Source organism: Oryctolagus cuniculus, chromosome 5, assembly GCF_964237555.1.
Source record: "Oryctolagus cuniculus chromosome 5, mOryCun1.1, whole genome shotgun sequence".
Lineage (NCBI taxonomy): Eukaryota > Metazoa > Chordata > Mammalia > Lagomorpha > Leporidae > Oryctolagus > Oryctolagus cuniculus.
The window spans coordinates 159,564,252-159,591,301 of NC_091436.1; the positions used below are offsets into that span (position 1 = coordinate 159,564,252).

At 46.7% G+C, this 27,050-nt stretch overlaps 1 protein-coding gene across 3 annotated transcripts in view; it reads left to right on the forward strand.

Annotated features, from left to right (window-relative positions):
* The window catches only part of ELOVL2 (ELOVL fatty acid elongase 2), a 61,705-nt gene that overhangs the window by 26,985 nt on the left and 7,670 nt on the right, over positions 1 to 27,050 (forward strand). For 2 of the 3 annotated variants that reach the window (XM_002714176.5, XM_070074419.1), the window contains exons 2-5: positions 13,915 to 13,978; positions 19,814 to 20,001; positions 24,884 to 24,961; positions 26,872 to 27,043. In XM_002714176.5, coding sequence (XP_002714222.1) covers positions 13,915 to 13,978; positions 19,814 to 20,001; positions 24,884 to 24,961; positions 26,872 to 27,043 — 502 coding nt within the window. Of the gene's footprint in view, positions 1 to 12,857; positions 13,739 to 13,914; positions 13,979 to 19,813; positions 20,002 to 24,883; positions 24,962 to 26,871; positions 27,044 to 27,050 lie in introns of those variants that run through there. The other variant, XM_070074420.1, reaches the window with a different exon arrangement.

Sequence of the window (27,050 nt, forward strand, 5' to 3'; positions counted from 1 at the left end):
TGCACTGGGTGTCCCAGGCAAAGAACGTCTACCAGCTGGGGAGAAGTTGTTGGAAACCCAGAGGGCATCAGGCCAAAGGACAGACGCGTGGGATCGTGCAGAGAGCAAGGTGCAGATGGAGGAATTGGGTATGTCTGCAGCAGAGAGTGCACACGGAGTCTAGGAGAGGAGGCGGAGAAGAGTGGGTGGAGGTCACTGAATTCTGGCCCAGTCAGCCATAGAAGTTAACTACTTGATTTTTAAAGATTTCTTCAGATTTTCTGCCAGGTAAGAATGCTAGTGGTTCCAGGTGGATGCCAGGGAATTGAGGTTGAGATACGAAGTATGTCTGTCTCGGCTACCTTAGCCTTGTCCACTCAGCACATGGGCTTTTTCTCTTCACAGAGCTTTGTACTAACTTGCATTGTATTTAAAATATCGATGATAGTAGTTGTAACAGCACTTGTGATGATAGAAATAGTGAGGTGGTTACTAGACTAGACTCGCCACAGGGCTTTGATTTTTAACCTGGGGCAAAATCCCGTTTTCATTGTGGCTGTTGTACCAGTACTTAGGACTGACTGTTGCAAACCTGTCGAGGGAAGCCCTTTGTGGGTTTACTTCTTTGGATGAGAAGACAAATCCTCTTGCTATGAGAGTGGAGTGATTCTCCACCTAGACATTTTATTCCTCTGGAATTAGCAGATACAGCAGAGTGAATAACTTAAGAGTTAGAGGGACCCTCTTGTACCCCTTCTCTGAGCCTCTTGGAAGGATGCATATGGAAATATTAGTAAAGCCAGCAGCTGTCTACCCTATCTCTTGGAGACAGGTGGATTTTGGTAGTTCAGGAGTATATGAGATTCAAGGATTAACCACTTACTGTCAGTTACTATAGAGAGTTAGCCTGATGGCTATTATTATTAATCTATTGTATGAATACAAAATAATGAAAGTACATGGTTGATGGAAATTTAAGTTACTTGTCTAGTACTTAGTCAATTTCTCAACTATGGTTATACATTTTAGTCACTTTATTATACCGACATTTTCACCTTTTATTTCAGGTGGATAGGAAGAAGAAGCAAACCCATGAAAAATTATTTTTAGACTGAAATAAATTACACAACCTTTCTCTGAGTTTCTTGTATAAGGGAAAATTTGCAATTTTTCACTTAGCTTTTAGTTGTACTATTTTAAATACATAATTATAATTTGTTAAAACTAAATACAGCTGTATTCAGAGTGAAATGTTAGTCTGTTTCCCCTCTGCCCCTCCTCTCGCCAGAGGTAATCATTAGCAGTATGATGTGTGTTTTCCCGGCGTTTCCTGTGCTGTGTGTATTATATAGACTGTGTGTACCTACATGCAGAGGCAAATAGATTGGAGCTTGTTGGACGATCTGTTTACCTAAACCAAATCTCAGAAGGGGATGCTTGTCCTGTATGTGTATGATTCGAGTATGATTGCCTTTCTTGCACAGTATTCCTCAGAGCTTTTTTTTCTTTTCACCCAGACTATTCATTTGCCTTTTTTAGGAACGTGAAGCAATTTTAAAATATACTAAGCCTGGAGAGAAAGCAAACATATGCATATATTTAGAAAGTTGGACTAATCTTGTCAGGGTATAAAGGCAGAGCTGGAATAAAGGTAGTAGATTCAATAGGAATAAATAGTAAAAATTGCATTTGACTTAAAAAAAATCAGTTATACTTGACAGTAGCACAGGCATGGACTAAATGAGGCTGTGTCCGGATGCAGTCTTGAGATATGTCAATGGAAATTGCATACGCTTGAGAGAGGCCTTAGTCTTCTGATTCTTTCTGAGTAGACCACTTTCAGAATTCTGTACGCAGGCAGAAAAAAATCTAAGGAAAACACAGTGAACCCAGTGATTTCATTTTTGTTTGGAGCAATGTGGATGCTATCTAAGTGGGTTTGCATGGCCACTATTCATTACAAAGTGAATGGTGATAATAGAGTTTAGATTTCATAGACTATAAAATGAAATACTTGGTGGATTTGTGGAAAGTAAGAACTTGGTATTTTTAATATAAAAACACGTGAATAGGAGCTGTATTTGGACCATAATCAAAAGAAGTTTCAACAGACCATGGTCTAATTCTTGCTACTAAAAGTATGGTTCCTGGACCGGCAACGTCAGCATAACCCATCACCTGGAAGCTTGCTAGAAATGCAGCCTCTGGGCCCCTCCTAGACCAACTGAACAAGCTCCTGTACTGTAACAGTATCCCCAGCTGATTTTCATGAACATTAAAGATTAAGAACGTGAAAAATTCCAAGCTCTCAATAGTGTTTGATGAAAGATTTAAAAAGACTAGTGAGGTGCTATATCCAGATTTCCTTTATGCCTTTCTTTTTAACTTTTATTTAATAAATATAAATTTCCAAAGTACAGCTTTTGGATTACAGTGGCTTTTCCGCCCCATAACGTCCCTCCCACCCGCAACCATCCCATCTCCCACTCCCTTTCCCAACCCATTCTTCATCAAGATTCATTTTCAATTGTCTTTATATACAGAAGATCAACTTAGTATATACCAAGTAAAGATTTCAACTGACTGCACCCACAAAGACACACAAAGTATAGAGTACTGTTTGGGTAGTAGTTTTACAGTTAATTTGCAGAGTACAACACATTAAGGACAGAGATCCTACATGGGGAGCAGGTGCACAGTGACTCCCGTTGTTGATTTAACAATTGACACTCTCATTTATGACATCAGTAATCGCCCGAGGCTCTTGTCATGAGCTGCCAAGGCTATGGAAGCTTCTTGAGTTTGCAAACACCGACCTTGTTTATACAAGGCCATAGTCAAAGTGGAAGCTCTCTCCTCCCTTCAGAGAAAGGTATTGCCTTCTTTGGCCCCTTTCTTTCTGCTGAGATCTCCCTCACAGAGATCTTTCATTTAGGCTTTTTTTTTTGTTTGTTTGTTTGTTTTTTTTAAACCACAGTGTCTTGGCTTTTCATGCCTGCAAAACTCTCATGGGCTTTTTAGCCAGATCCGAATGCCTTAAGGGCTGATTCTGAGGCCAGAGTGCTGTTCAGATATGCCGGTTTTTTTTTAAGATTTATTCTTTTTACTTGAAAGGTGGAGTTACAGATAGAGAGGAAGATACAGAAAAGCAGATCTTCATCTGCTGGTTCACACCTCAGATGACCACAACAGCTCCAGGCTGGGTCAGGCCGAAGGCAGGAGCTTCTGGGTCTCCCAGATGGGTGGCGGCAGTCCAAGCACTTGAGCCATCCTCTGCTGCTTTTCCTAGGCCATTAAGCAGGGAGCTGGATCAGAAGTGGAGCAGCTGGGACAAGAACTGGCACTGCATGCCAGCATGGCAGGAGGTCACCTGTGACACGATATCTTCTACGTACAAATGATCTATTACTTTAGGTAAAGTAAAAAAGAAAAATGAAGGGTGATGCAACAGTGATGGCTTCTTTGACTGTTGGATTGTCCTTCTAGGCCATCTCATCATTCTGTGCACACTTTTTTTTTAGTAAATCAAAATGATTGAGAAGTGATGATTCCTAGGATGATTAAATGGCAAAATGTTTTAAAATAAAACAAGACCACTAAGATCCCATAATGTATCATAGGTTTATAAAAGGGCCCATTAGATTCATGTTAACTGCAAAATAGAGTTTGATTCTACTTTAAGAATAAATAAGCCAGGGCTGTTGTAGTGTAGCAGGTAAAGCCATTTCCTGCGATGCCAGCATCCCAAATGGGTGCTTGTTCAAGTCCTGGCTGCTCCACTTACCATCCAGCTCCCTGCTAATGGCTTGGGAAAAGCATCAGAAGACAGCCCAAGTAGTTGGGCCCCTGTCACCAACATGGGAAACTTGGATGAAGCTCTTGGATCCTGGCTTCAGCCTGGCCCAGTGCTGGTCATCATGGCCATCTAGGGAGTGAACTAGTGGATGGAAGATCTGTCTCGTCTCCCTCTCTTTCAAATAAGCAAATCTTTTGTTAAAAATGGGAAGGGCAGTGCTGTGGCATAGTGGGTAAAAGCCACCACCTGCAGTGCCAGCATCCCACATGGGCACCAGTTTGAGTCCTGGCTGCTCCATTTCTGATCCAGCTTCCTGCTAATGTGCCTGAGAAGTCAGTGGAAGATGGTCCAAGACCTTGGGCTCCTGCATCTATGTGGGAGACTAGGAAGAAGCTCCTGGCTCCTGGCTTCAGATCGGCACAGCTCTGCCCATTGCGGCCATCTGGGGAGTGAACCAGTGGATGCAAGACCTTTCTCTCTGTCTCTGCCTCTCTCTGTAACTCTTTCAAATAAATCTTTAAAAAATAATAGGATGAGTAAATGTTTCTTTGTTCTCTAGAACAAACTTCAAAAATAAAATTCAAAAAATGAAATTGGGTCCAGTTGACCCTGACACTTAACAGAGCTTTACGAGATTTCACAATATACTGGAAGCCAGGTCACACGTATGAAAAAAGTAGGTGTGTGATGTAATATGAAATAAATACCAAGTGGTTATTGTGACAATTCAGAGAGCTTTGTTAATTCATATGATAAGTATTAAGTGCTCGCATGCAGTGACATTGTTCTTGGAATTAGAGACAATTGGAGCTTACATTTTAGTGGGAAACCCGGACAGTAAGCAAATGAAGTAGCAGTAAGAGTCTGGGGAATGAAGAGTGCTGTGAAGGGACCACAGTGGTGCCAGAGGGGCCAGTGATCCTCCGCCACCTCTGTAATAAGGCCTTTGGGAGATGGTCAGGGGGACGAGGAAAAGGCTGCCAGCTGACCAGATTCTGAAGGAAATGAGACGGAGCGCTGTGGGGCAGGAGAGAGCCTACAAAACCACCGCGGTAATAGTCTGGTCGTTACAAACCCCCTGTCCCCTTAGCTGAGTGGAACTGTTGTGCAGCCTCAGGGTGGTCAGAAGCCCAGCTCCTGGTACTGTGGTCAGGCCAGAATCCTGAGACACTACAGCTCAGCCAAGGGGCATGGGCCTAGCTGGGTGACCGCCCCATATCCTGGGAACTCTGAAACCTTCCCATCTGGATGAACCCTGACAAATCTTCACTGAGCTGTAATTCAGGTCACGTGCAACAGCGCCACCCTTGAGCCTGCAGTCTGTTTGCACATTGTAAATTGGGGAACACACCCAACTTAGAGGAAGTGTATCCAGTGCCTGATAAACACAGCCGTGCAGCGTTGCTCACTGTCTGGTTTCTGTGTGTCACCAGAGGCAGTGGCTACATGTAAACGTTCCCCGGACTCTTCATTACCTGATTGAGAACTTAGATTCTGAGTAGGCAATGGGCTAGAAACGCTAACTGGCTTCCTGGCTCCTTCCCGGGAACAGTAGTGAGAAGGCAGGATGTTGAGAGGCTGGTCCTCTGAAAGGCAGTTCAGGGTATCGGGGTAAGATGTGCATCAGATGCATGGCAGCCACTGAGTTTGTTTGTTTTTTTTTTTTTTTTTTTTTTGTTTTGTTTTTTTTTTTTGACAGAGTGGACAGTGAGAGAGAAAGGTCTTCCTTTTGTTCACCCTCCAGTGGCGGCCGGCGCATCGCGCTGATCCAAAGCCAGGAGCCAGGTGTTTCTCCTGGTCTCCCATGGGGTGCAGGGCCCAAGCACTTGGGCCATCTTCCACTGCCTTCCCGGGCCACAGCAGAGAGCTGGACTGGAAGAGGAGCAACCGGGACAGAATCCAGCGCCCCGACCGGGACTAGGACCCGGTGTGCCGGCGCCACAAGGCGGAGGATTAGCCTATTGAGCCACGGCGCCGGCCGAGTGTTGTGTATTTTTATGTTTCCACTTTATCCATCCTCCAAACTGTTTAGTTTCAGTTATAGTTGTGAACATAGTGAGTTTCTTCAAAAACATGCAAGGTGACTGGGAACAGTCCCCCAGTGGTCTGTCTGAAGGGGTTCCAACATTTGTCCGCCTTCCTGAGCCCTGGGAACAAGGCAGGACACTGTGTGATGGTATCTCATCTGTCTCCTGGCAGGAAATCCCGCCGGTCTGTGCAGATGGGCCTTGACCCTGACACTTCTGGAACATTGTCACAATTGGGTCAGGTTACTCTGAAACAGGATTTGACCAGCTTAGGAATTTATCCTATTTCTCGACTTATTGTCCTTGAATGCGTTAGATTGTTTCCTGTGAAATACACCAAAAAAGAAGAAAGTAAGGATTTACACAGGGTGTCTCCTTTTAAACTTAAGTCTTCTTCATGACCTTAATGGCTTTTGTTAATTTTAAAAAGCAGTGTGGACAGACATTGTAGCACAGCAGGTTAGGCCACTGCTTGAGATGCCTACATTCCACATCAGAGTTCCTGCCCCTCCATTTCTTTTTTTCTTTTAAGATTTTATTTACTTAAGAGGTAGAGTTAAAAAGAGACAGAAAGGTCTTCCATCTGCCGGTTCACTCCCCAAATGGCCACAATGGCCGGAGCTGTGCCGATCAGGAGCCAGGAGCTTCCTCCAGGTCTCCCAGGCAGGTGCAGATGCCCAAGCACTTGGGCCATCTTCTGTTTCCCAGGCCATAGCAGAGAGCTGGATGGGAAGAGGAGCAGCTGGGATACAAACTGGCACCTTTATGGGATGCTGGTGCTGCAGGCAGAGGCTTAACCTATTATGCCACACCCCCGGCCCTGCTCCTCCATTTCCGATCCAGCCTCCTGCTAATACATCCTGGGAGGCAGCAGACGAGAGTACTAGGGTCCCTGCCACCTCTGTGGAAGACCTTGATGGAGTTCCCAGCTCCTGGCTTCACCCTGGCTGTTGGGGACATTTGAGGAGTGAATGTCTCTCTCCCTCTTGCTTTGCTTTAAAAAAGAAAAAAATGCAGGTCTCCTATGAGGGCAGCAGGGACCCAAGGACATGACCCATCATTTGCTGCCTTCCCTTGCACATTAGCAGAAGTTAGATCAGAAGTAGAGGAGGGACCCACGCTTTGGCGTAGTGGGTAAATTCACAGCCTGCAGTGCTGGCATCCCATATATGGGTGCCAGTTTAAGTACCGGCTGCTCTCCTTCCAATCCAGCTCTCTGCTATGGCCTGGGAAAACAGTGGATGATGGCCCAAGTCCTTGGGCCCCTGCACCCATGTGGGAGACCCAGAAGAAACTCCTGGCTTCGGGTCGGTGCAGCTCTGGCAGTTACAGCCATTGGGGCAGTGAACCAGTGGATGGAAGACTGACTCTCTCTCTGCCTGCCTCTCTCTCTCTCTCTCTGCCTCTCCTTCTCTTTCTCTAACTCTGACTTTCAAATAAATATTTTTTAAAAATGCAGTGAGTCTGTGTTGGAAAATAGCTATTCAGATTAAGTCTCTTTAAAACACTTGTAAAATTCAATCAACATAATAGGATAAACACCAAGATCTTGAATCACTGGGTTTCTATAAAACAATGTCCATGGTCAACAAATACTAACTACAGAATACCTAAGACATAAATAAGGAAAGGAAAATGAGGAAATGAAAGAGGAAGGAAAGGAGGGAGTGAGCAAACGAGTGAACATGGGGAGTAAAGGAAGAGAGGGAGAGGAAGGGGAGAAAGAATGGAACCTGGAGCCCTGTCATTTAGATGAGGGAAAGCACAGGCGGAGTTCGTGGTGGGGCTCATTTCTACCTTGCTTCCTGCCTCGGCTTCTCTAGAGTGACTGACTCTTAATCATGGACTGGTTGCAAAGCAGTCCCCACAGTGGTCCCAGACCTTCCCGTGTTCTGGGGACTCTGAAACCTTCTGATCTGAATGTATAAACTCTGACGAATCTTTACTGAGCTGTAACTCAGGTCATGTGCAACAGCGCCCCTGTGAGCTTGCAGTTTTCAAGAACAGACCAGGAAATGACCTTCCTCTGAGATGCTGTGGGTTATGTTGACCTGCAGGTGATGCGGGTAGGGATGGGTGGAAGTCCCAGTCAGCATGGTGGTGGCAAAAATCCAAACATGCCCTTCTTGGCTTTCCTGTTTCCCAAGTATCCTCAGAAGCGTGGTGATCCAGTCTGCCAGCACTGCGAGCTGTGGACTCCCTGGCCATGAAGCCAGCTTAGGTTTCTGGAAGAAGTCGGTGTGGTGGGTCTGCCTCGGAGGGGTCACCGCTGCCTCCATGTGGCCGCTCCTGGTGGTGGAAGGAGTAGGTGCAAGGCATGTGGATGTGCTGTGCTGCTTCCTGGTTGTAGGGATGAGCGTGGGGCTGGCGGTGCCAGTGGTGCTGGCCGTGATGTGGTTTGAGGCTGGCTGGCTTTAGGTGTTGTGAGTTACAACTCTTCAGTTAGATCAGTCCGATTCTTTTCTGTGAGTTCTACTTTCCATATGGAATCATTTCCCTTTGGCACAGAGAACATCGTTAATATGCTGTGTGGAGCATTTCTGCTGCTTATAATTTCTTTATTATGCATATGTGAAAATGTCCTTGTTTAACTCTTATTTTTGAAGGATATTTTGGTCTCTTCCCCTGTAAGTCCCCAGGCAACCACTGATTTGCTGTCACTATAAAAGGTATATTTTCTAGAATTTTATATAAATGGATCATCTTGCTGCTTTGCACTGTAACGGTTCTGAGACCCAGCCATGTTGTGTGTACATCGGAAATCCATTCCTTTATAATGCCTAATAGTAGTTCACTGAATATCTTAGACTGCACTTACTACCTGTTTATGGACCTTATATTTCCTAACTATTACAACTCAAGCTGCTATGAATATTTGTATACAGATCTTTGCATGGTAATGTGCTTTGTTTCTTCTTGGGTAAATACCTGGAAGTGAGGGCTGGCACTGCAGCATGCTGGGTAAAGCTGCTGCCTGTGACACGGGCATCCCATATGAGCACTGGTTCATGCCCCACCTACTCTACTTCCAGTCCAGCTCTTTGCCAGAGGCCTGGGAACAGCAGCAGCAAATGTTCCAAGGGTTTGGGCCCCTGCCACTCACATTGGAAACTCGGGTGAAGCTCTTGGCTTGGGCCTGGCTCCCTTCTCTGCCCTATCCATTGCATCCATCCTAGAGGAGTGAACCAGTGGATGGGAGATTGTGTGTGTGTGTGTGTGTGTGTGTCTTTATAGCTCTTTCAAATAAATGCATTTAAAAAAAAAAAAACTAGAAGTAGCATGCTGGATGATACGGTAGGTCTGATTTTGTATTTTGTAGGTCTGTGTTTGTCAGACTCTTCTGCAGAGTGGCTGTGCCATTTTGCATTCCTGTAAGCTGTAATAAGTAGTCAGGGATACGCAGCTAAATATGGCCCTCTCGGCTTCCAGTCATCCCATTTTCCAGCTATTTGCTGTTCACAGCCACAAATTGAATTGCAGGTCATGGAGTATGCGCTATGGTATGGGTGCAAGGGGTTATTCTGTAAGTGGGTTCAGGGTTGTTTGGCAGAGTCCTGTGGCCTGGGCAGCTTGGAACAAAGTCTGGAGGGACTGTTGTGGCCATGGTAGGCCTGTTTGCTTGGCTCACGGGATGTTTGTTTTTCTGTGACAGCCAGTGGCAAAGGATAGCCCAAGAGGAGCCCTCTGCAGTGTGGAGGTCAAGGCTGCACCTCTCTTGCTCAGGTCTGAGGGCTGATCTCTTGCCCTCTCCTCTGATCTGTGCCAATTCTAACTACCTCTAACAGTCCCACCCCTCAGTCAGTAACTCCCGTCACCATGGCAGTTCTGCTTCCCTCCTCTTAGTTGTTTGCTGTTTGCCTGTCTACGTACGTCACAGCTTGTCTGTATACCTTTGAGCCTGACGCTATTTGCTTTTTCTACATGTGATAAAATATTAATACACAGATCCATTCAAAACTGGTGTTTGAATGACTGAAGCGCAGCACGGAGCTGGTTGGTTCCCCCCAGCTCCTAGGTTGTGACGTAAATCTTGAGGAATGGTCCAGCGGGCTCTTGCGTTTACACATGCAGAACCTAGTGTTTGTGTAGCTGTTGCTTCCTTGCCCAGGCTGTGCTCTGTTGTGCTTGGCTAAGTAGACAACCACTACAAAACTCTGCTTAGGCTTACATTTTACTACTCCAGTGGGAATCTTGGTGTTCTTCTGTGGTCTCATCAGTGTCTTTTTCAGACTACTTCTTTGGCTATATTAAATAACCCAGAAATACAGAGATAAATTTTACCAGGCTTCTGGCTTCCCCAGAGTGGCTGTATTTCCGCCCGTCATACATATGGGTCACTAGAGCCCCTGGCCATTGGTGTGTCGCCAGTGAGTCAAGCATCAGTGCATTCGTGCATGCCAGTCTTTCTTGCCAATACTCTCTCATCTGCTCCTCCTTGACAGTGATCTAGAATCTTTGAAAATTCAGAGATAGCATCGTCGGTTCTGGAAGCTCACCCTTTTTAGGAAATCTAAGTGAAAGTGCTTTTCGCTATATTCTTGTAGCCCACTTTTGTAAGCCTTGCTTGTAATATTGAAGACACTAGTACTGTAATTTTTTACTTGTTTGTTACTCTCTGTAGACTGAAAACTGTGATAAGGGCCATGTCTCATTAGACTTTGTGTTTCAACATCTAACAGTGCTGGCATATAGTTATGCTTAAATAATTGATTAATGAATCAGTAAGTTCGTGGATGAAAGAGTGGAATGCATATTTGCATTAATGAATCAGTAAGTTAGTGGATGGAAGAGTAGAATGCATATTTGTATTCATCATCTTCATTCTCTGTTCCATTCATATATTCCCTTTCTCTGTGTCTGCTCTGCGTTTCCATAAGGTTGTAGCAATAATGTGAGCTTTGCAACATTCAGTTAGTTTTCTTTAACTGAAATGCTGGCAAGTGGATTTTGAACCTTAGCAAACAAACAAAGTTTAAACATTTGTTCATGGATGTGGTAATGGAAGAAAGATTTCATTGCCACTAGTTAGCAGGTGAGTACATCTGTGAGATTCACAGTCCTTGCTCAAGCATGGAGAGGCCTCTGGACAGGTGTGCCCTAATCTAACAGCACTGCAGATCATACGCCATCACATTGAGATGTTAGGGAACCAGCCTTGCTCAAGTCTAGAGGTCTCCTGAGGTGTCCTACATGGAAGCCAAAGATAAAAATAGTGTTTAGTGGTGATCCTTTGACACAGCAGTTGGGTCGCTGCTTTGGATGCCCACAAACCCTATCAGAGTGCCCACTTGGAATTATGGTTCCTTTTCCAGTCCAGCTTCCTGCAGATGTGCACCCTGGGAAGGCCAAAGATGACAGCTCAAGTACTTGGGTTCTTGCAAACTGTTTGCAAGACCCAGATAGCTTCTGGCTTTGGTTGGCCTGGCCCAGCCCTCACTGTTGGAAGCATTTGAAGTGTGAACAAGCAGGTGGAAGATCTGTCTATCCCTTATAAGTAGTTACATAAGTACTTATATAAATTAAGGATGAGCCAAGAAAAGATATTTAAAAAACATTGTTTGAAAAACTTACAAGCTTGATTTAACCAAAATATTTTTTGTAGAGAGTCTGTGAAATATTAAAGTTCGTAATCTACTGGCCAATAGTAGTAGGTGCCAGTAATTGTTATTCTCTAATCCACATCCTCCTTCCTAAAGTTTCCAAAGACCTAAACGTCCTTACACTCGCTCTCCAATCAGAGTCAGGAATGAGGAGCAGGTCCCGAGACGCATGCCCCCCCCCCCCCCACACACACACCGTGTGCGGGTGCTCCTTTCAGATGCCTGGGAGTTGACTCTCCACCTGGCCACTGGGCTTTGAGAATGAGAGGCATTCGGCGTCTTGACCGGCCTGCTGCTGTTGAATGTTCATTGTGTTGCACATGAACTTCTGAGGCCAGTATGCTCAACCCGTGTGATCAGAGACCAGTCTGCTGGCCAACTCCTCCGGCAGAACCTTGAGTAGTGCCCTGTCTTCTCCTTTGGCACCAGGAGGGCTCTGTAACTTTGCAGCAGAGGTAGGGAACACCACGGCAGGTGTTAGAGCAGTGTAAAGTAGAGCTGAGCCAGCCAGCGTGTCAGCCTTCAGATCCTTGGCAGCAGTAGCCTTGCTCTGCTAAGGTGGCAGTAATTGATGTGGTGTACCCAACTGACCATCTTTCCTGGAATGCTGACTAGAAGTTGATGTTTTAAATGCCTTGAAAACGGGCCCATGCCGTGGTGCAGGTTAAGTTGATGCCAGCATCCCATATGAGCGGTAGTTCAAGTCCCAGCTGCTTCACTTTTCCTCTCGCTGCTGCTACTGCACCTTGGAAGGCAGCAGAAGATGGCCCAAGTACTTAGGTCCTTGCACCCAAACTGAGAGACCCAGATGGAGTTCCAGGCTCCTGGCTTTTACTTGCCCTAACCCCGGCTATTGTGGTTATTTGGGGAATGAACCAACAGATAGAAGTGCTCATTCTTTTTTTCCCTCTCCCTGTAAGTCTTTCAAATAAATCTTTAAAAAAAAAAAAAAGTTGGAGGGGCCAGCATTGTGGTATAGTGGATAAAGCCGCCTCCTGCAAGGCTGGCATCCCATATGGGTAGTGGTTCATGTCCTGGCTGCTCCACTTGTGATCCAGCTCTCTGATAATGGCCTGGGAAAAGCCCTGGAAGATGGTGCAAGTCCTTGGGCTTCATCCATCCATGTGAGAGACCTGGATGAAGCTCCTGGCTCCTGGCTTTGGTTTTGCTCAGCCCTGGCTGTTGCAGCCACTTGGGGAGTGAACCAGCAGATGGAAGGTCAGTCTGACTCTCCCTCTCTCTGTGTAACTGTGGTTTTCAAATAAGTAAACCCTTTTTTTAAATAAAGCTTGAAAACTAACAAAACATAATAGAGTAGCTATGGTGCTCAGTTTCCTTACCTGATAAAGAGATGTTTAAAATTTTACCTTCAGTTTGATGAAATACAGTCTGGCTGGTTTTTTGTTTGTTTGTTTGTTTTTGTTGTTGTTGTTTTGTGTTTTTTTTGTTTGTTTGTTTGTTTTTTGGACAGGCAGAGTTAGAAAGGTCTTCCTTCCCTTGGTTCACCCCCCCAAAATGGCCACTATGGCTGGCGTGCTGTGCTGATCCAAAGCCGGGAGCCAGGTGCTTCCTCCTGGTCTCCCATGCGGGTGCAGGGCCCAAGGACTTGGGCCATCCTCCACTGCCCTCCCGGGCCTCAGCAGAGGGCTGGACTGGAAGAGGAGCAACCGGGACAGAATCCGGCATCCCAGTCGGGACTAGAACCCAGGGTACCGGCACCGCAGGCAGAGGATTAGCCTAGTGAGCCATGGTGCCCGCCCTGGGTTTTCATTTAACAGTTACATTTATGTTCTGCAGGAATAGGCTTCACTGTTGCTTGCTGTAACCTTGTTAATGGCAGCAATGGGAGCTCTTATAGAACAGCTTTGCCTCTTTGAAAGGCAGGCAACAGGGAAAGAAAAAGGGAGAACAGTCAATCTTCAGCCACTGCTTCACTCCCCAGATACCCACGGCAGCCAAGGCTGGGCCAGGCTAAAACCAGGGACCTGAAACTCCATCCAGGTCTCCCACAGTGGTAGTAGGAACCCAAGAACTAGAACCATCATCTGTTATCTCCGAGTATGCACATGAGCAAGAAGCTGAATCAGAAGGCGAGTAGTAGGGTCTCCACCAGGACTCAGTCCCAGACGCTGCAATATGGGATGTGGGGGTCCCACGTGATGGTTTAACCCACAGTGCCTGCCCGTGCCTGTCTGCATCTTAGACAAAAGTGGAATTAAAGTCAAATAACCCTTCAATGTGCAAATGCACCAAGCCTGTTCTCCTGGACGACTCTTGTCGAAGGAAATCAAAGGGGAATTGCTCCTTCCAAATCTTCACATGTGCTGTTGTGAAAGGTGAGGCTGCCCTAAGCCTTTGTGGTCGAACACCCTTGTGGCTGGGACCTTGGTGATTCTGTTGACTACCTGTTGCTTGTGGCTTAAGAGCTTTATCTGTATACACACACACACACACACACACACACATATATATATAATCAAAACACTTAAATCATTTTTTCTTTCTCTTTTAGGAGCAACTAAAGGCCCTTGATGATGAAATTAATGCTTTTTTGGACAATATGTTTGGACCTCGAGGTGGGTGTGCTGCTCAAGAATTGAATGTGGGACGCACACAGGAAGAACACCAGTTAGTTACGGAAAACGGTTCTCTGATTCCTGGTGTCCTGGAAACAGCAGGGTCCTTAACGTTTAGGAACTGACCTTCCCCCAGCACATGTGGAAGGCCCTGGTCTCCTCCCACACAGCCTCTCCCGCCACTGAAGACACTGGGGAGCAGGAGGCCAGACGGCATGACGCGCAGTGCTCTGCTCCAGGGTCTCTGACCACCAAGCCAGGCCGTCGCTTTCTTTCCAAATGTTTTCTTTTCTTTCTCTCTCTCTCTCTGCTACCCTTATGTGCACAGTCATATGCACGCAGTATTTCTGTCCTTTCAGGCCTTGTGAGCCCAGGGCTATGGGGAGAGCTTGGAAGTGTCTCAGTTGTTCTCCCATCACCAGTCACTTAGAGGTAGCTGTCCTCTTCCGCCCTCTCCCTCCTCCAGCCTTATGAAGCTCAGCTAAAAACTAAAGAGCGTTTTAAGTCATATTGTGTGGTTCTGTAGCTTAAAACTCATCATTGTCTTCCCATTGCCCTTGAGCCAAAAACTAGACTTCCTGTTGTGGATTGCTTGGTTCGAACCATCCAGTCCCAGTTACCTGTGAGTCGGTGCCCAGCCTCCTGGTGCTTCAGGTATCAGAGTGGCATTTTCTCTAAAGCAGGCCCCCAGTATTCTCCATTGCTTTCCTTCACAGGCTACAGCCGCTTCTCCCATAAGGGCAGGAACCATAGCTAGTGCATACACCATTTATCTCCAGGGTTCATCACAGTTCGGGACGGGAGAGGGGGTGGGCGACGCTGTGGCATAGCAGGTAAAGCTGCCACCTGCATCCCATATGGGTGCCGGTTCGGGTCCCAGCTGCTCCAATTCAGCCATTTGGGGAATGAATCAGAAGATGGAAGATCTGTCTCTCCGCCTTTCAAATAAATAAATAAGTAAATCTGTTTTTAAAAAGTTCATGGAAAATGGAATTAAAAAATATTACAGTTCTGGGAACAGAACTGCATATTTCATAAAAAAAAAATTCTAGACAGAACGTTTTATTCCACCTGAGCCTTTGTGGTTCACGGAACTGAGGAAAACCTGTAATTCTCTGCAAGTTATTTCCTTGGCAGTATTGGGAGAGAGGGGAGGGGGGAAATGAGATGTTTTCGTTTAGTTATTCATATCACTCCCCAGTTTCTCTCCAGGACCATAAACTGTTCTAACTGAATGACTGTACAGTTTGAATGTAAGGAAATGCTGATAGTGTGCAGCTCTTAGAAACATTTTCATGTGGTCTCTGTTCCTTGCGTGTGTCCTTGCCATGACCCTGTGGGCTGGACAGGGCAGAATGGCAGTGTCCTCACCGTCGTCTTGGGATGGTGGTGGCCAGGACAGGGATGATTCAGTGGCGGGCAGGACCCTCTGCTGAGGCCTGCAGGACATGGGGAGGAATGGCAGCGTCTCAGTGACTGTGGCTTTCTGTTGGCCACTTCACGAGAGGGTTGACCAAGCCTCTGATGCAAGTTCATACCAAACGTTGTCAGATCAGCATGATCTGGAATTTTGCAGATGTGAGATCCACTGAGGAAAGATTGTAGTCATTTACTCTGCTTTGGTCATTTTTATGGAGATTTCCTCTGGAGCCAGGAGATTATGAAATTGCCAGTTGTCAGTGAAATCACACACACGACAGGGTGTCTGGCTTGTAAACCCTCAGGAGTGCTTTTCCCTTCCTAAACGTGGCACAGGCTTCGTTGACTGGCGCGTCAGGCAGTACATGTCTCGGAGGGCTCCTAGGCTTCTCTGACCTGTATTCTGTTGGTGCTACCAGGGGATACTCCCCTGGGCAAATAGCTGATACAGCCTTGTCTCTCGAGTTCCACAGATGAGCAGCGTTACTAGAAGTCTCTCTTCTCATCTCTCAGTTGCAATGATTATGATTGTCTTTAACAACTCAAGCAAGCATTTACAGATTTATGGCACAAGACGATGAAACCGCTCGGGAGCTGGATCCGTTTCTCAGTATGTGCCTGATTCTGTGTTTGAACTGATACTTCCTCTTGATCCGGCACTGAGAGGCTAGAGGGAGGCAGGGTCGGGACAGGAGAGTTTGCCTGTCTCATGCAGCACCCTGCTGGGAAGGGCGCGGGAGCACAGCTGAACAGCAGGGGAGTGGTTCAGGCCTAGACCAGGGCCGCTGTACAGAGCGCCGCCAACTGGCCGGCTTAGCATCACAGAGGTTTGTTCTCTTACAGTTCTAGAGACCGAAAGTCTGAAACCAAGGTAGGTAGGAGCTTGCTCCCCATCACCTCCTTGATGCTGGCTGCGGGCAGTCTTTGGCATTCCTTGGCTTCTGCGCACATTCCTCCAGCGTCTGCCCCCATTCACGTGACCTTTCTCCTCTTCGTGTCCCTGTGTTCAAGCCACTGTCCCTGGGTAGGGCTCCCTATAACTGGTGCTTGATTTTTCTCAAATGTAATCTGAGGATAACCTTATCACCTATGTAATAGGACTGCTTCCCCTCACCCCCTGCCCCAGAAACCTCTTATTTAAGAAATACAAACTTCATGCACTTCATAAATAACACTTTAGGAATACAGTGATTCTTCCTGCCGTACCTGCCCTCCCTCCCACGCTCCCACCCTCTTGCTCCTCCCCCAGTACGATTGCTTTGAGAGTTAATGCTTACAGAAGGCTCTAGGACAGTGGCCGGCACAGAGTAGGTGCTCAGCCTTAGTCGTAACGACCGTATTAGAGTCACGACGTGTACAGTGGTATTTCGGTACCAGACAAGGAGCTGCAGTCATGAGAGTGCAGGGGGGAACCTCTCCCCTCAGAAGGTGGGGCGTTCACCTGGGTGTTAGATGGGGATAGGATTCTGTATGCAGTTGAGCACGAGGTGGTGGCAGGGTGGCAGCAGCTTCTGGCAGGCAGCCGTGACGAGCTGGTTGTGTGAAAGGCCCTGCCTGCGCTGTTGGATGAATGCTGAGAAGAGCTGACCTCCTTATCACAACAAGTGATGGAGACAGCTGGAGCTTTAGAAGCGTGTTCCTCGTGGGAGTGGACAGCCTGTGGGGGAGGTGGTTTAACCAGAGGCTGGGAGGTGAGGGTGGGGGATCCGGATTCTAGGAAGGGGGCCTGAGCCTGTGGGGCAAGCAGCTCCTTACAGCTCTATTTATAGAGGTCAACAGCAGGTGGGCGTTGGGTGTAGAGGTGAAGATGCTGCTTGTGCATTCACAGCCACATCCCAGAATGACCCGGTACAGTCCTAGCTCTGCTGCCAGTTCCCGCTTCCCCAGGCCAGCTTCCTGCTGATGTGCACTGGGAAGTAGCAGGTAGTGACGCTTGGACTAAGTTCCTGGCTTTGGCCTGGCTCAGCCCCAGCTGTTGGGTGACATTTGGGGAGTGAACTAGCAGCTGAGAGAACTCTCTTGCTTTCAAATAAAGTAAATTAATAATTTCTTTAAAAAAAACAGCATGCAAGTTTTATTCTTCTGGGCAAGATTATTTTCTTTATTTAAACAAAAATTATAATAAAAATTCATATGCCTACAGTTATTTTCTGGTGCTAATTATTGTAACTCTTGTGAGGTTTTTGTTTTTTGTTTTTTGAAAGATTTACTTGAAAGTCAGAGTTACAGAGAGGAGAGGCAGAGAGACAGAGGTCTTCCATCTGCTGGTTCACTCCCCAATTGGCTGCAATGGCCAAAGCTGTGCCAGTCTGAAGCCAGGAGCTCCCTCTCGGTCTTCCCACGCGGGTTCAGGGGCCCAAGGACTTGGGCCATCTTCTGCTTCCCCAGGCCATAGCAGAGAGCTGGATCAGAAGTGGAGCAGCCAGGACTTGAACCAGCGCCCATATGGGATGCTGGCACTGCAGGAGGCCTGCTATGCCACAGCGCCGGTCCTTGTGAGGTTTTATTTAGGCTCTCGAATTGTTGCATTCTCAAGTGAAATCAGTGTGCACTTGATGTGTCCAGGTTCTCGCCACCCATGGTTTTACTTCCTGCCCAGTTCCCAGTCGTGGGCTGCAGAGTTTTGCCTGTGCTGTGCTGTGCTGTGCTCAGCTTCCCCTGCTTGCTCTGCTGCCATCAGGTTGCTCTGTCTGGATCTGCTGAACACTGCACCTGTTCCTGGCTTTTGGGACAGTGATCCTAGGCGCCCTGGGTCTCTGTGGTTTTAGGAATTGGGATCCAGTGTTGACATGCCCTCCGTCCTCTCACTACCCAGATTGTCTATGGGAGGACAGCAGTGCAGTGCAGCAGGCTGGGAGGCAGACGGACTGCAACCCCAGCTCTGCTGTTAACCATTGTGTGGCATTTTGCAAGTTACTGAAGTCTTCTGACCGTTTCTTCATCCCTAGAATGGCGTACTAGTAGTCCCTTCCTGTTAATTTAGAATAAGTCAGTTACTAGGCATTGAAGACTTTCTCGTCCCACCTGCTTCTCTGTCATTCACTGATGCTTACACTGCACTTGCTCCGTGAAACCTTCCTTAACTCTTTGTCCCATTGGTTTCTTCTTCCCCTGAACTGTAACCCAGATGCTGCTCATTTATGTTGTATCATGTTTTTCCTGTTGTTTTTGTTACTTACCCCTTATTGTGGCTTTATTTTCCAAAGTTCCAATTACCTGTGGTAAGCTTCAGTCCAAAAACTTTAAATGGAAAGTTCCAGAAGTAACAGTTCATGTTTTAGCATGATGGAATCACTTACCGTCCCAGTCCATCTCATCCCGGATAGGAATCATCCCTTCGTCCAGCGTATCTTGGTCATCTTGGTTGCCTGTTGCAGGATGGCAGTGCCCTGTCCAAAGAGCCTGTGTTTTACTTAGTAAGAGCCCAGTAGCACAGGAGAGGTGATACTGGCAATTCAGAGCCAAAGAGAAGCCATAAAGTCCCCTTTTTGGAGGTGAAAGGGTGAAAGTGCTCAACTTAATGAATGCCGAAGACCATGTGCCTACGACTTGTGGTAAGAACAAACCTGTGTATGAACTTGTGAAGAAGCAAAGAGAAATTTGTGCTAGTTTTGCTGTGGTGCCTCCAGCTGCAAAAGCTGTGGCCGTAATACGTAAGTGCTTAGTTAAGAGGAAAAGGTCAGTTAACAATGACCGAGACTGCTCCAGCTCAGAAAGTGAATTTGTTAGATAAGATAGAGACTTCCAAACCCTGGATAGGCAGGGCCTGCACTACACCCCTCATAAGCAGGAAGCAGCTACAGAAAAGATGATTCAATGTCCATCAGCATCCCTTAGGATTCAGGGAATGGAGTCTCTCAGGGGGGAATGAATGTAGGCATGCATGCAAGTTAAAAATGATTGGGTTTGTGAACCGGAAGACCACGCCCCTGTGTGACCTCATGCCTCTACCTGGCCACACCTGAGCTCCCACCAGCCAATCAGGTTAATTTGGAAGTGGATTAAAAGCCTGAGGCACAGTGTGCCTGCCCCTTCTTTTCCCTGGCCTCTTGCCAGTACAGGGCTGGCTGTAGCCCTGCGCCTCCAGGGTGCGTGGCCTTCGGGCCGCCCCGCACCATGCTTCCTGGCCTAGATGCTCCTCCATGTGGCTGGTTCCTGGTACTCAGTATGAATCCAGATTTACCTCTTTTAGACAGGGCCCTCACTCTCCTATGCATTTCTCTCACTGAATAAAAGCTTAAAATGTTAAAAAAAAAAAAAAGTCATTAAGTGCCCACATGGCAGATGTAGGTTTGGGTTGTATCCTTGGTTTCAGGTAGTATCCTTGGTAGAGGACAGACCTTGAGGATAAGGGGACCGCTGCACCGATAACAGGAGGGTTACTCTGCAGGATTCTCACCGTTGGTTTCTTTTCAGATTCTCGAGTCAGAGGATGGTTCTTGTTGGACTCTTATCTTCCTACCTTTTTTCTCACTGTTGCGTATCTGCTTTCAATATGGCTGGGCAACAAATCCATGAAGAACAGACCTGCTCTTTCCCTCAGGGGCATCCTCACCTTGTATAACCTCGGGATCACTCTTCTCTCCGCGTACATGCTGGCAGAGGTAAGTGCTCGTGGAGTCCAGTGACTGACTTGTAGCCACAATCGCATCGCCTACCAAAGTCTCCAATAGTTGCTATTGCTACTGTTCTTTAAGACCTCAAGAATTTGTTCTAGCATTTGACATTTTTTTTTCCCCTTAAGATTGATTTGAAAGGCAAAGTGAGATCTTCCATCCACTGGTTCACTCCCAAAATAGCTGCTATGGGAGGGGCTAAGCCAGGACTAAACCAGGAGCCCAGAGCTTCTTCCAGGTCACCCATGTGGGTGCGGGGCTGAAGCACTCATGCCATCCTCCACTGCTTTCCCAGGGAGCTGGATTGGAAGTGGAGCAGCCAGGTCTTGAGCTGGTGGCCTTCTGGGATGCCAACATCCCAGACAGTAGCTGTATGTGCTATGCCACGATGCCAGCCCCCAATATTTCTACAAGTCCTTGAAGTCCCTTGTTTCTTTCTTTTTTTTTTTTTTTTTTTTTTTGACAGGCAGAGTGGACAGTGAGAGAGAGAGACAGAGAGAAAGGTCTTCCTTTGCCGTTGGTTCACCCTCCAATGGCCGCCGCGGCCAGCGCGATGCGGCCGGCGCACCGCGCTGATCCGATGGCAGGAGCCAGGAGCCAGGTGCTTTTCCTGGTCTCCCATGGGGTGCAGGGCCCAAGCACCTGGGCCATCCTCCACTGCACTCCCTGGCCACAGCAGAGGGCTGGCCTGGAAGAGGGGCAACCGGGACAGAATCCGGCGCCCCGACCGGGACTAGAACCCGGTGTGCCGGCGCTGCTAGGCGGAGGATTAGCCTAGCGAGCCGCGGCGCCGGCCGTCCCTTGTTTCTAACTTGGACTTTGTTCATCCCGTTTTAGATCTGTGTCTTTAGTCCTTAACCTAGTTATAATTTAGAATCACAATTCAGATCTGAAGGGATCTCTAAAGATTGTGTTATTTTCTTTCACATGATGACATGGAGGCTTAGGAAAGTTGCATAATTTGGCTGAGAACAAGCAGTGATTGAGTCACGGTACTTCTAGTTACCTTCAACGTCAAATGTCGCTCGTGTGACTGAAGTACAAGTGTGCACGTTCCCTTAAGTAGTGCTCCGCACGCCTTTGGAGCTGACAGTGGCACAGCAGTGTCTCAGGGCTGACTCCCAGAGCTCAGGCTGACACCCCAGCCCAGCGCTGGCTGCCTGTGAGCTCTGGGAGCAGGCGGTGATTGTCCTGCCTCTGTAACAGAAGTTACTTCCTTGTGATGCAAGAAGAAACGGAAACATTACATAAACTTTTACCCTAGGGGGAAAAAGGAAACAAGAAGTTAGGATAAAATAATTGATATAAAGTATAAGTGGCCAATAATGTATTCCTGTATTCCTGGCTTAATTAATAGAAATTAAATTCTTGCCTTAAAATAGGATCTTCAAAAAGCTCATGTGAAAGATGGAGTATGAAAAAGCTATCTGTGGGTTTCAATGGTGGTTTGCACCAAAATAAACTTGTCTTTTTTTTCCCCACATTTTGAGATACCCTGGGGTAGGTCCTCACCGAGTTTATTCTGTGCATTGCTGCAGTGTGCACCATTCTAATCATGGTTACTATCCATTTCTCTTAAGTGGCTGGAATGCAGCTCTGACCATAAAATTTCAGGCATCCGGAATGCAGGGCAGGTTGGGGAGCAGAAATAGAATTTGGGGATTAGGAAAGCCATGCTGACAACTCCAAGATCCTGTCTCAAGGGTGCTCACTCATTGAGCAACTCAGATGGTTTTTCTTTTGGGCTCACTAGACGAGATTTGCAGGGTGGGAATTTATGGGGTTAGTTTCTCTTCATAGCAAAGGGCAAGACACTTGCTGCATCAGAAGGGCCAGCCTGAATGCTGGCCACGTCATCAGCTCTGCTGTCGGCTTGGGTGGCGTTTTGGTAGAGTGGTCGGGAGACGTGAGTTCGAGTCTCAGCTCTGCCACTTGGAGTAATTTTAGAACACTTACTTAGGCTTTCTGAACATTACCCATTAGGTAGATAAGACAGTATTTATCCTACTTAACTCTTGAGCGAGTTGTGAGGATTAGTGGATGCTGCATTGCCAACACTTAGTTCTCTCTAAGTGCTGTCAACTGTGCAAAACCCTGAAGGCACCAAATGGCTAAGACATGGCTTCTGCACCCGAAGGGCTCCCAGACTGGCACACAGTAGGTGGTTTTGTAAAGTGCAAGTGGAATATTAGTTACCGTCCAGGGACGGCAGTTCAGGTTTCAAACAACCCGGTGGAACGTGTGTTTTCTGGTGATGACAGCTTCATGCTGAGCCCCTTCCCTGCTTCCACTGTCCATGTCTCCTCTCAGACTTCTGTGAGCCTCAGTTCAAAAGCACTGTCATTGATGGCTGACTGTAACTGTTTTCAGAGCTGACTTCATAGTATTTCCTGTGATACTCAGAGTACTTAATAGAATCTAGTCAAGTGATTGATAACTTGTTTGCTTGTACCAAGAAGTTTCTGCAGTGATTGCCTTCTTTCGCTAAGTATGTATTGAGTTGCTCCACTGTGTCAGGTTCTAGTATAGATTCTAGAACACAGCCTTTGCCCTGTGGGAGAAGAGTGATGGGCTGGCAGTGGGCCAGGCATCCCTGGGGAGGTGGTGTTTGAGCTGTGACTGAAGGAGCCAGTAGACACAGGGGAGAATGGGTCAGGATAAGATGGAGAGAAGATACAGTGCCTGGAGCCTTGGGAAGCATCTAGCTTGTACTCCGTGTAAAGTTTCTGGAGGATTTTAATGAGGGGAGTGACGTTGGAGTCCCTTTTGAGTAGATCACGCTGGCTGCTCTATAGAAAATGGATTACAAGTGTGAGTAGGGAGCACATGCAGAAGCTGTCTCCACTTGGAGAGATCACAGTAATGTAGGCCATAGAGGTAGCAGCTTGGATTAAGGCAGTGGAGATGGGGAGAAGCTGATGTACTCTGGGTACATGTTGGAATGATTTTATCGCCAGCTCTCTAGCCCAGTTCTGTTTCACGGCATAATTTCCTTTTTTTTGACAGGCAGAGTGGGTAGTGAGAGAGACAGAGAGAAAGTCTTCCTTTTTGCTGTTGGTTCACCCTTCAATGGCTGGCGCGCTATGGCCGGCGCACCCCGCTGATCCGAAGCCAGGAGCCAGGTGCTTCTCCTGGTCTCCCATGCAGGTGCAGGGCCCAAGCACTTGGACCATCCTCCACTGCACTCCTGGGCCACAGCAGAGAGCTGGCCTGGAAGAGGGGCAACCGGGACAGAATCCGGCGCCCCGACCGGGACTAGAACCTGGTGTGCCGGTGCCGCAAGGTGGAGGATTAGCCTAGTGAGCCGCGGCGGCGTCCGATTTCCTCTTCTTCAACACAGTTTGGGTGGCTCCCATGCCTACCCCTTTAAGCACTTAGGAACAGTCCAGGGCAAGCAAACAGTTTCCTCTGGCTTGGCTGCCTGATTCTGTGTTCAGCTGCTGACTTGTCAGGTAGTTGTGCATAGGTGCCACAGGACAGCCTGGACAAATGTGACTAAAGCAAGAAATGTCTTGGGAAACAGAATAGTCCCTGTCGCTCCACACGCAGGGGTTACTCTGTGACATTGTTGGCTTGCAGAATAGAGGACCCCTAACTACAAAATGTGGCCACACCACAGAGATGTTCAATTAATTCTTACATACAAATTTAAACAGCTTTCTCAGTTTGAAAAGCACACCAGTGCACTAAAACTGACATGCCCTTTAAGGTACCCCCAGACCCTGGTTCCCAGCTGAGCAAGAGCACAAAGCCCCTGGGACGAATGAGGGCGATGACCTGACTGAGTTGATCCCAGGTCCCATCAGGGAAACCCAGTATATTCTTCTTTCAGTGGATATATTTTTCCCAATACTGACAGCTGTGTTAGAAAGAAATATCGGGATAGTAAAGATAAAGGTTGTAAAACATTTAAAAGGATGCATTACTAAATAACATTTACAGTGTTTGGTTCATGAACTCCCAGTCCTTCCTTGCTGTGTACACGTGGGTTAGCAGGTCTGTACCTTCCCTCACCCAGCTCTCAGGTAGCAGAAAAACCAGGCCTTAGGCCTGTCGAGCCTTATGTAATTATGTTCTAGAATTTTAAATTTGTACAGAGAGAGAACTTTTATGCAGTGTTCAGCAAAGAATTAAAGTGCTCACATCTCAAAATATGAAAACAACATTAAGTGGTGAGTTGGGAAGGCTGAATTCTGCCATGATTACCATGTTTCTACACTGAGCAATCGTTTACAACTCAGTATCTGGACACGAAACTAGGTGCCAAGCCTTGGGCAAGGAACTGTAGATAGCAAGGATGAGCAGAGAGGGGCACCGATTTTTATGGAGTTTTTTTTTTTTAAAGAGTAAAGGGGAAGAAAGATAAGCATTTATCAATTAACCTGACACATTATGTGATTGCCAAGTAGCATAAATACACTGAAGAACATGGTTTGTTTCTTAGCTGTTTTTTTTTCACATCTGTAATTTGTATTTAAAAACCTCCATTTTGTGAAATACAATTTATATGTAAACCCAAATAAGATTTTTAGTGTAGCTTTCTTACATGTGTTTACATTCAGTTCTAAATTTCACTGGTGGGAACAGGCGACTAGATAATTCCTTAGATCAAATCTTGTTAACTGAAGTGATAGCTGGATTCTGTGACTTTAGGTTGATAGACAGAAGTGAAACACATTAGGAGTATAACCACCGATGGCAATTCCTTAGCAGGAATTGAACACCTTGATAATGGGTCTGTGAGGACAGAATCAGGTCAGACTGATTGAGACGTCTCTGTGCACACTGCGAATGCATGCCAGTCAGCAGCGGTGTGAATGGGAAATGCTTGTGCTGGTTTTTAATTTTTCCCTTTTTGGTTCTTTGGCAGCTCATTCTTTCCAGCTGGGAAGGAGGCTACAACTTACAGTGTCAAGATCTTGCCAGTGCAGGGGACGCTGACGTCCGGGTGAGCCATCTGAAGCAAATTGTCCACAGCCATCCCTCACTGAGGGGAGAGCAGGATTTTCCTTCCTGTCCTGGCAGAAATCTGTCCCAAAGGTGTTGTCCAAGGGTCCGTCTGCAGGGGGCAGTGTGGGCAAAGCAAGGCCCATCCTGGTCAGGGATGCCTCTGCAAAATGGAGCGAGTATGGGAGACCATGGGAGACCTCTGTCCTGTTTGTCTTCAGGCTATACTGACCGGGGCGGGGGGGGGGGGGGGGGTAACTTGCAGACCATGTTTATAGTACAGTACTTTTTGTGCAAGGAATTATATGAATAAGTATATTTAAAAAAAAAAAAAACAGTGGCAGTATAAACCCAAAGCCAATACAAAATAGTTCCTTTGAGGGAAGGGAAGACAGAAGTGGGTCTTTCTCCATAAATACTAAGAAAAACAGAATGTACTACTTCATTGCTGTGAGAGCTCTCTAAAGTGGCCTGTGTGTGGGTGACATGCCATCCAAAGAATCATTCCAAATGACTTTCATATCAGTGGGGATACCCAGTCAAAATAATTGTGATTTATTGTGATTGCTAGTATCATTTCAGCTGTAACTGACTTCTAAAAGATGGGCTTTTTGTTTTCACATAACCATGAAGTCATTATCTAATAATTCCTATAATATTCTGCATTCTGCCATCCCCTCAAAAGTGATAGGAAATGGAATTGATGGGACTAGATTAGAATTACTGAAAGTCCCAGAAGGTCAGTGTTAGATACACAGGGTTTGTTATATCTGCTTTTCCCTGCATTAGTGGATATATGAAAATTTCTGTAATTAACAAGCTTGGATTATTAACAAGAGGGACAGTATAAACCACTTAACTAAAATATTTATTAATATGTACAATTGGAAAACATCTTCAAAGCTATGATATCAAGCAAGATAATTCAGTTTCTCTCTACCCCTCTTATTTCTGATGCATTACCACAGAGCAGTGGCTGTAGTACGTCTGACTTATTATTTCTAAAGGTTAATGATGCCATCAGACACTAAGGTGTTGCCACCATACCCTGTGATTATCTTCCTGGGAGGTAGATGAGAAAGTGGATTACTCTAATTTCAAGGTTCCTCTTGTCAACATTGCCAAAAATATCGTATGTTCAGATGATGTTGGTTTAGGGCGCAATGTTTTTAGGACTAAGGAACTAAGGACTTAGAAGGGACAGGAAGGAGTAATCACGACCCATTCTGAGTATGGATGAAGACTATCCTCCATAATCTTTTCATCATGGACTGTCCGTGGTAGTATATGATGTGTAAGAGGCAAACATGACAGAAACATGACAGTAGCGCAATGAACAGTGACCTCCTGTGGAGGGAGACTTTGCCTCCCAGCAATTGGCCCCTGTTGATAAATCCCTCACACCAACCACATTATGATGGTTATTGATTATGGAGGTATGAAGTAACTTGGGAGTATAAATGAAATCATTGAATTTGTGAAAGGAGAGAGCTAGGTCCAGTTCCACTCCAAGCGGCAGTTCAGGGAGTGGTTGATAGAGGATGACCAGAAAACGCCAGGCCTGAGTGGGGGATGCGAGTTGGATGCAGGGAACACTTCGGGGACAGTAAACAGCCACCCTTGGAGCTCACAGGATGCCCTGGTGGGGACGTCCTTCTGCCAAGCCCCTGAAAAACCTTGTACTCAAGCATCCGGGGACTTAGGCCTGTAGGTGCAAAAGAGGAACTAGGAAAGATTGGACTGCTTAGGGTGAGGAACTGGAGGCAAGGTCACCAGGCAAGTGTCTCTTGTGGCGGTGAGAGAAGGAAACGCACCCCGGTGCACGCGCACAGCAGAGAGAGCTTCGAGGTCGGGCGGCATGAGGAACGCTTTGGTTTCTCACCATGTTTTCCATCTTTAATTTTTTTGCAGGTAGCCAAGGTACTGTGGTGGTACTACTTTTCCAAATTAGTGGAGTTCCTGGACACAATTTTCTTTGTTCTGCGGAAAAAAACGAGTCAGATCACTTTCCTCCATGTCTATCATCACGCCTCTATGTTTAACATCTGGTGGTGTGTTTTGAACTGGATACCGTGCGGACAGAGTAAGTT